This window comes from Bufo bufo, chromosome 5 (assembly GCF_905171765.1).
Source record: "Bufo bufo chromosome 5, aBufBuf1.1, whole genome shotgun sequence".
Taxonomy (NCBI): Eukaryota; Metazoa; Chordata; class Amphibia; order Anura; family Bufonidae; genus Bufo; species Bufo bufo.
Genome location: NC_053393.1, coordinates 105410330 through 105420436, shown reverse-complemented (window position 1 = coordinate 105420436; position 10107 = coordinate 105410330). Strand labels below are relative to the sequence as shown.

Here is a 10107-nt window from a genome sequence, read left to right as displayed (position 1 = left end):
ACTATATTTATTGATATAAAACTGGTAAATCCTTCCTGATTTCTACTTTACTCTGGAATTTTTTTTTCATAAGATAAGATAAGATGCCTTTATTGTCACTGTACAATACAATGTAATACAATGTACAATACAATTAAATGTTGTTTGGAGCAATCCTAGATGCCATGGACAGAGGAACAAGAACTGACATTTAAACTAAAGCATTACACTAGAAAAACAAAACAAAAAAAACATTGCACTAGAAAGCATTACTATTCACAGTTCACGGCATATATATAGCAAGAGCATATATATATATTTTTTTCATATATATATATTTTTATTTTATTTCTGTAAGAATACAGCCGCTCTGTCAGGTTTCTACATGCTGCTTTGGAAGCCAAAAACAGGAGTGGATCATAAAAAGGAGAGAAACTATAAAGGACAGATCCGACTTTTACTACTGCTGCATGAAGAAACCTTACCGTGTGTCTGTACCCTTAAGGCTCTTTTTATTTTTTTATTCACTCCTAGTTTTGGCTTCCAAAACTGCATCAGGAAACCTGACCGTGTGTCCGTCACCCTAAAACAAAAATAGAATGAAATCATTTCACGCAAAACATTGCTCGCATCCACAATCTTGTCATACCAGAGCAAGCACAGCTCAACCCCAAGCAGCGCTCCACGTCTGTGCAGAAACTGCAGGTTGTAATCCTGTGCTCTCAGCATATTCGACCACCCACCTGAACACTTGCACATAAAGCACATGACAATCAGGACGAGAAAGGGGGTAGAGCTCAGTGCACGTTCCCCGGACTCCTCCTCCTCCATAGCTAGGATCTGCTTTGAAAGCCCCGCTCTCTGATCCGATGTGATTACTGAGTGACAGGCTCTGCTGCTGGTGCTAGAACCCGACGCGGCTCAGACAGCCCCTGGTACTAAGTCGGTGCACTGCCCTGCACTTGCTTCCCACGCTGAGCAGTAAGTATATTTTCTGCTATTCTCTGTACAGGGCTCTGGGTCCAGTGCACTCTACAACATGTGCATGTATGGCACTTATCTATATCTGTGGACTTCATACTTGTATACTCTACTAGTCCTGGATTACACGCCTGAACTTTGCAATAGTTGTGGTAGATTTTCGACAAAAGGCGCACAGAAAGTATGCAGCCGGAATTCACTGAATTCTTGAAAGTTGTATATAAACACTTCTGCTCTCATCTGTTCTCCTCCGAGCAGCTGAATCCATCCCGTCAGCATTTTGTGGTTGGGTTGCACAGTGCAGCATTTGGCACTGCAGTCTTATTGCTTCCAAGACGAGTACAGAAAGTTACGTTGCTCTAAGGCGGGCAGTATATGCCACGATGCCACCTCAAATGACCAAGATGATCCATGGTAATGTTCAGCCGAAAGTTATTTCTGCTAGAAATGATCAAAAGGTAGGAAAGCACGCCGGAAGAGACGTACAACGACTGGCAGATCTGCCCTATGGACTGCCATGGCTCTTATCTAGTTAGTTTTCGGGGGAAGATCGAATTTTTGGCTAATCCTCTGATAACAAGTAATACAGATCTCGAGGTTTAATATGCAATGATATAAATGGAAATGATCAAGGACAGATTTTAATCAGGGCTCATACACATGACGGTATGTATTTTGCAGTTCGCAAAAAAAAAAAAAAAAAAACGTATGACATCTGTGTTGGATCCATTTGTTTTTGCGGATCCATTGTAACAATGCCTGTCCTTGACCGAAAAATGGACAAGAATAGGACATGTTCTATTTTTTTTGTGGAACGGACATATGGAAATGGAAGAAGGCACACGGAGTCATTTCAGTTTTTTTTTTTTTTGCAGACCCATTGAAATGAATGGTTCTGTATTAAAACGAAGAAAAAAAAATACGTTTGTGTGCATGAGCCCTGAGGCGAGTATGTGGCAGATTTTGTTTCAGAAATGTCTTTAACAGTCCCATGAGTGAAGTCTGCAGAGGTTCAGGCACAGGCTGCAGCAGCAACCCCAGTCTGATGAATGGAGCAGAAATGTCTCCACTGAACCTGATGCATGTGAATGTGTCCTACATAAAGAATACATCATGTAGCTCTTGGACATTCGAAAGAGTGATGCTGATTGGAAGGGGGTGATTTAATTTAGGAATTGTCAAGCATTCCGACACTGAAATGTGTACTTAGTGTCCTGTGAGGAGGAAGCCATTGTTTTACAGATGCAGCAGAGCTAAACTTGTCAGACGGTAGCAGCCTTGAGTTTGTTGCTTTAGATTAGACATTATGAAGTGTTCTCTATTGTTTTACACAGGACAGCAGGAAGATATAGGGGATCATTTATCATTGTAGGTAGACTCGAGGTTAGCTTTCAGACTGGAGTCGCTATGCGCTCCTGCGCCAATGTATGTGCAATGTAGTTGTGTCTATTTCAGTGGAAGCAAACCTCGAGGTTTCCTGGCGTGGAGATGTCACTTTTATGCTAATGATAAAAATGTGATCTTGATGCTTACTCCAATTGTAGGGCAGGGCGGTGCAACCCACAAAACGTTACGCAATGTGGTGCAACTAAGCGCGAGAAGTCCAGTCAGAAACGTGTATGAAACATTTGATAAAGGTCTTCCATACTGCCTCAGTGATGGCCAGTTCGCCGTGTTCGCCCGCGAACACATGCGGGCTGCCATCTTAACTCACAAGTCCGGCGATGCACAGGTAAGTCCTTACCTGTGACGGGAGCCGGTCTGAAACAAATGCGGTCACCGGGAGCAGGCAGTTCTGAGAACAGCCCGATGAAGGCCCCCGGCAGCTGTTCTCGAAACTGCCTGCTCCCGGTACCGCATTTGTTTTAGATCGGCTCCCGGCACAGGTAAGGATTTACCTGTGCATCGCCGGACTTGTGAGTTAAGATGGCAGCCCGCATGTGTTCGCGGGCGAACTGGCCATCACTGTACTGCATTACCTTACCTCAGAGTTATAATGATCTACCTTCAATGCAGGCCCAAAAGACTTCCATAATGTAGATTGAATGGATTAAACTGTGGCCTTTAGAATGTTCATCCTAATAAGGATAAATACAGTAGATATTACATTGTATGTAACCTGCAGGTCCCTGATAAAGGGGTGGCCTGACATCTAGAGGTTGTATTCTGTGTGTTATTTTTTTATAAAGTTAGAGTCTGCCCTGTGAGAGCTGCTCCTTGTTTGCATTTCCCGCAGTGCAGAGTATTTAATGAGCTGCTGGGAGATCCTGTGGAGAGCCGGAGTCATTATGAAAAAGCAGGAGCAGCACTGATTGACATCCTAACCACATGGCTATGGGGGAGTGCTGGGAGGGCAGAGGTGTGTCTGGACTTACACCAGTCACTGCTTGGAATATCTTTCCAACATTTAGCTGATCAGACGAGATGCGCTTGTCAGATGCAGTGCAGAGGTGTTTGTCAAATAGCAGAAATCTATCTCCGTTTGAAGGGAAACTGTTGTCAGAATCTCAGACTATTTTCTGCAGCAATACATGAGTACGACCGTAGATTAAGGGCTCATGCACACTACCATATCTATTTTGCGGTCCCCAAAACACGGATCCGCAAAAAATACAGATGACGTCCCCGTGTACTCTGTATTTTGGGGAACGGAACAGCTGGCCCCTAATAGAACAGTCCTATCCTTGCCCGTAATGCGGACAATAGTAGGACATGTTCTATTTCTTTGCAGAACAGACATACGGAAATGGAATGTACACAGAGTAACTTTCGTTTGCCGACCCATTAAAATGAATGGTTCCGCATACCGTTCATGGAAAGAAAATACGTTCGTGTGCATGAGCCCTGAGAGTCCAGATCGCTATTTTTTTATTTTATTTTCCCACTACCCTCTTTTCCCCTGCTATCATGATTTAATGGAGTATTCCAGTTACATTGTTATCCCCTATCCACAGGATAGGGAATAACTATTAGATCGATGGGGGTCCTACTGCTGGGACCCCTACCAATCACGAGAACGGTGGCCCCCTACCCCCTGCAGCCCCCTGAAATAAATGGATCTACCAGTTGGGCATGTGCTACAGCCACTCCATTCATCTCTATGGAAATTCTGGAGATAGCCTAGCCCTGTACTCAGCTGCTCCATTCATTTCTAGGGGAGTTCCGGAAATAGCCGAGTACAGCGCACGCCTATCTCCAGAATTCCCATAGAAATTAATGCAATGACTGTGTTCTGCCAGATTTCTATACCTTGCCAAAACGCTATACCGGAAGGGCCGCAGCCGCACAGGAATCAGCTGGAGGAGGGTGTGTGCGGCGCTGCGCAAGCGCACATCCACTGGGACTTCATGCGCATGCGCAAAACCGTACACCGTGCGTGTGCACTTAGGGGTAGGTAGATTTTCCAGCACAAAATGTTCCATCAAATCTCCCTACCCCTAAATCATCAGGAGCAGTTCATCCTTACCGCAGAGCTGAGTGCAGAATATCGAGGTCTCCACATAGCAGAGCTGAGTGCTGGATATTGGCTGCGTCACTTCCGGTGCGGCCACGTCACTTCCGGTATAGAGTTTTGGCAAGGTATAGAAATCTGGCAGAACAACGGCATGCATGCCTGACTGCACACTCTGCTTCTTTGAAGCGGCTGCAGGGGGTAAGGGGCCCCTGTTCTCATGATTGGTGGGGGGCCCAGCAGTAGGACCTCCACTGATCTAATAGTTATGCCCTATCCTGTGGATAGGGTATAATGTAATGTAAAGCTACTTTCATATTAGCGTTTTTTGCGCATCCATCATGGATTAGCAAAAACGCTTGCATTACAATAATACAAGCTCATGCTTCCGTCATGAACGGATCGGTTGTATTATGTCTTCTATAGCCATGACATGTCTTCTATATGCCCGTCATGAACACCATTGAAAGTCAATGGGGACGGATCCGTTTTCTATTGTGTTAGAGAAAATTGATCCGCCCCATTGACTTACATTGTGTGTCAGGACGGATCCGACTTGCTCTGCATCCCATCGTGGATAGAAAAACGCTGCTTGCATCGTTTTTCTGTCCGCGATGGGGACGCAACCAAACGGAACGGAATGCATTTTGGTGCATTCCGTTTTGTTCCCATTGACAATGAATAGGGAAGCGTTTTCTTCCGCTATTGAGATCCTATGACGAATCTCAATAGCGGAATTGAAAACACAGATGTGAAAGTAGCCTAACTGGAACACCTCTTTAAAGTTGTGTAGAAATACACTGTCAGAACTGCTGTGCATGCGCACATGAGTCCTGTCCATTACGTTAGCACAGCACAGTAGTCCAGACTGTGTTTTTCAGTGCAGCCTTTAGTGCTGAAACGGCGGGCAGAAGGAAAATAAAAAATGGCGCTCTGGACTCCTTATCTCTAGTACTACTTATGTATTACTGCAGATAATAGTCCAGAATCATGGTAATTGATTCCCTTTAAAGGGTCTACTGTACTTAATGACTGCTCTTGGTTACTTTCGTTACTTTTATGTACCGTATTCTTACTAATCGTTGCTGATGGATTTGTTTATACTTTATTACTGTTTGTCTCAAAGTGCTTTTGTTATTTTTCTACAGGTTAAATTGTGGGAATAAATACAAGCAGATTGGAGGTCACCGTGGAAGAGTCTGAAGCCCCTAACCATGAATTGTGCAGCACAAGAGTGGCTTCGGCTGACTGTCCTGCTATTCATAGTCCAAACAGTTGCTACAATGCTCATTCCTAATGCCACCCAATTAGAGGGCCTCTTGGAAAAATATATGGATGAGGATGGAGAGTGGTGGGTTGCTAAGCAGAGGGGTAAAAGGGCCATTACTGAGAGTGACATGAAGCTCATCTTGGATTTGCACAATAAACTGAGAGGTGAAGTTTATCCTCCTGCTTCCAATATGGAGTACATGGTAAGATATGCTTCACTTTTTGAGGCCTTAAAATGCTCTTATGACGTGTATTTTAGTAAATACTGGTATTCCACATAAAAATGTTAAGATCTTGCACAATGAGACTTTAAAGATGTAGATACATGGAGCAAAACAGAAGTGCTGGGTGCTAGAAGTGATATCCAGTTTCAGCACTGGGCTAGTACCTTCTTCTGGCCATAATACAATTATAACAAAAATCTGAATTTTATATACATAACATAATGGAACAGGGATTGGAAATTATATAATTTGTTAGCATCACCTGTCAGAACATTGCAGAAATAAATCAAATCCAACCACTTTGTGCCCCTTGCACTACTGTTTTCCCCCAATAATCCCCTTCATTACTAGATGGAGGTGCTTTCCACCCCAAACCCACAAATTTAGTAGATGGGTGCAGCTGACCCAGCATTATGCCCTTAACTAGTGTTGTCTGCCTTTAGCACAACTTGCTCAAGGGAGTGTTTAAAGTGGCATTGTACTTTCAGTTTTCATAGGGACATAGCAAAAGTTCACATCGGTGGGTGCCTGAGCGCTGAGATCCCCACTATCTAAGGCTACTTTCACACTTGCGTTCGGTGCGGATCCGTCTGTTATGGCCTTATACAAGGTAGAAGGTACTTCTGGTGGCCACAAACTGCTTACAATGACATCGCTAGGGGGCAAAGCTCCAAGTGGAGGTGTAAAAACAGGATGGATACCTCCAAAAAGAGAAGTAATGTTGTTGACAGGGGTGGGGCCATAGTAGAGAATTGAAACTGTGAGTCTGTGCTGCACCTCATGACAAAAGCCTTTGTAGAGAGATGGACAGAGAGGCCTAGGGAAGGAGGTCTGAGGAAGCAACACTTCTGAGTTTGGTGAGTTGCCATTTAATCTGAGGCATGGAGGGTTCAGAGCGCTTAGAGTAGCTGGCCCCAGTAGAGCCCTGTGTTGCTTTGGGCCCTAGAACCAAGGATGAATAACCACCATCCCACTCTGCGTAATGTTGTTAAAGGGATTATCCAGGAAAAGCTATTTATGACTTACCATCAGGATAATTCATCAGTATCAGATCTCTAGGGGTGCAACACCCAGTACCCCCGCCAATCACCTGTTGAGCACCACAGCCTCTTCATAGGCCAGTGATATCATTGTACATCATTCACATGGTCTAGTTGCAGCTCAGCCCCATTCAAGTAAATGGGACTTAGCTGCAATACCAAGTACTACCACTATATAATGTACGGTGCTGTCCTTGGAAAGCTGCTGGGAGCCTGCATCGCTCACCAGAGCTGTGGTAAGCATAGTGGCTCCCTGAAACAGCTGATTGGCGGGGATGCCGGGACTTGGACCCCCACTGATGTAATAATGATGACCTATCCTGAGGATCCAAGAGAAGATACAAGCGGCACTTCTGCTTTCAGCGGTGCGGTGCGCGCGTCCCGGGAGAAAGATCCACAGATAATGGTATAGTAAGGACCAGCACTCGCTTCAGTAATGATTTCAAATGCAAGTCAAGTATTTGAAATTATTACTGAAGCGAGTGCTGGTCCTTACTATACTATCCTGAGGATGTCATCATTCTTTTTTTCAGGATAACCCCTTTATAGCCCTAACCTGAAGGACTTGTAACCATCATGGGTTAAGCCTCATTGCAGTAAATCCACCAGTTCCTGTTGTGCAGTGTTCTGGCTGTTGTCTCTCCTTCCATGAACCTGTTCTGGACTGGGGACTGCTGGTAGCGCCGAAGTTGCAGTAGCTGCCCTGAACTACCCACTAGCCTCACTACACGTCTTCAGACTATTGCTGGGTTTAATTCAGGACTTTGACTAGGCTACTTTCTCAGTCATTTAACACTTCAGCTATGAATAATACACAGGGGGCAAACTGCCCTAAATCTAATTTCCTTCCTATCTAAAGCCTGTGTGAGCTGCCCTTCTTGGGCCCAATCCCCCGTCTCCACATACATCTACCATGCACAACCACTGTCTCTAACAGGATACATTTAAAGGAGCTGTGTAAAGTATGAAAGTTATTGGTAGTGGAAAATTTTCTGATCGTGGGGGTTCAACCCCCACTGATTCCAAGAATGGTGGTCTTATGTTTCCATCCTGATGAAAAGCTAGGGAGTCCTGCTTCTCCATTCATTCTCTAACTCCTGGAAATAGCCGTGTGTTGTACTCAGCTTTATGGAGCAACAAAGCACATGCTTGGCCTGCCTCTCCATCAGGGCTCAAAAATGGGACCCCTGTTATCTGGATTGGTGGCAGTCCCAGCAGTCAGACTTCCATTGATCAGTTATTATCCCCTATTCTGTAGATAGGGAATAATTTTCACACACCGCAAAAGCCCTTTAATGCCTCATTCACACGTCAGTGTTTTGGTCAGTGATTTCCATCAGTGATTATGAGCCAAAACCAGGTGTGGTTCTAAACAAAGAACAGGCGCATAGAACATAATGCTCTTTTAGAAAGGTTGAGGTGATTACTTCTCTCATCACTATATAAAATGAGAGAAGAAACTGGATAACTGAAGTGAAACCCACATAATTATTTTGAACACATACAAAATTCCATGCAGATGTTGCTGTTGATCCGATGGTCTGCAACAAGGCTAACCGCTCAGCCAATGTTCTGCCACTTTGTTAGATAACAACTTTATTGCTTAACTAATCTATTCCACAAATAATAAAATGATCTGGAGAAATGCATACCACTACTTTAACTATATCAATGGAATAACTTTGCTCTCCAGTCTCATTTTCACAATTTTTATCTTCTTAACTCACCCCTCTGCAGCTTGGGTCTCTTCACTTTCTGTAGGAGGGTAGCAGCATATCAAGCACCTGCATTTCCCAGGAGTGCAATGCAGTGAATTCTTGCTAATCATTTCCCCTTCTGCATAGAAAACAGTCCATACCAAGTTCTTGTTCCACTGTTTAGAGAGAGAAACAGCTATAAACAGACAAATGAATGAAATGTGTCTGTGCTCCTTGACCTGCTTCACTGTAAAATCAGTATGCCAGCAACGAGAGGTGGAAGGGAGCAGGGAAGCAAATGAGCATGTGTGCCGACCTCTGAATGCAGGCGAAGGTTGACCTTAATTTCGGCCACAGGAGGAACAGCAATGGATGCTGCCAGAGAATAAAGTGTATTATACATAAAACACTTTACAAAATTTGTATTGCATGTACAGTGTATTGCAATAATGCTTTATTTGGAATGCCCTATTCATGGTACAATCCCTTTAAATGCATAAATTAAAGCATACTTTAGAAGTCTCCCTTCTGTGGATCTGCAAGCACTGTACTGCTGTGACATCCTTTCCTTACTTCCCACTATGTTTTCAACTCTGAAGCTCACTGAACAGATAAGGAGGGAGAGATCACACTTCTAGAAAGTCCAGAGGCTCCTATAATCTTCAATAGTTTTGCAGAAGCAGTTGTTTTATCAGGCTCAGGATCTCAGCTAGCTCTGACATGTCCCCACTTCCTCTCAGACATCTTCTGAGTCTCTGTTACAAGGTACGGATATTGCCTGACAACAGGCAGAGGACTGCAACTTTGGTGGAAGTGAGTCATGACTATGATATGTATTGAAACCAATTTGGTGACTAGCCAAAGTGATCATAAAGAGCAGTGGTATAAAAATGGCGGAGACAGCAAAGTACTATAGTAGATCAATATGAGGCTCATGTGACATGAATATAGAAATTAATCACTTTGTCATTTTTTTCTGTTAAATATTTGCTGTTTAAATTTGATATAATGTGCCTAGAAATATATATCCAAATGCAGACAACATCTATAAGGAAACATAGGCTTTAGTTCTAGTCTATATACATTTTCTGAAATCTGTTTCGACCCTCCGGCACTATGGAGTTGGGTTTTCGAGGCAGCTAGCACCCAAAGATGATGTCCTAGGTGGCAGTTTTAATCCATTTGCTAACCTACAGACTTTATTGCTACTCTAGTTGATGAACTCCACAGTTTCTTAATTGTTGCTGACTCTTGGACTTCTCTCTGACCTGCTTACAGCTTTGTTCCTGGATTGTTGAGACCTTTGACTCCAAGGCTCTGACCCCAGCTTGCTTTAGACTTTGTTATTCTCTTCATTCCTGGTACTTCTGTTTTCCACCTGTTGTGGACCTATGTATGTTACGGGACTACATTTGCCACTGAGACACCGCCAACATGAATTCAAGGCTTCTCTAAGGGATTTATTG

At 43.8% G+C, this 10107-nt stretch overlaps 1 protein-coding gene across 1 annotated transcript in view; it reads left to right on the top strand.

The window, feature by feature from the left end:
* Nucleotides 1–776: 776 nt before the first annotated feature.
* The window catches only part of CRISPLD1 (cysteine rich secretory protein LCCL domain containing 1), an 89048-nt gene continuing 79717 nt past the window's right edge, over nt 777–10107 (top strand). Inside the window, exons 1-2 of the mRNA XM_040432989.1 lie at nt 777–960; nt 5560–5883. Of these exons, the coding sequence (XP_040288923.1) occupies nt 5626–5883 (258 nt within the window). The 5' untranslated portion in view covers nt 777–960; nt 5560–5625. The remainder of the gene's footprint in view (nt 961–5559; nt 5884–10107) is intronic.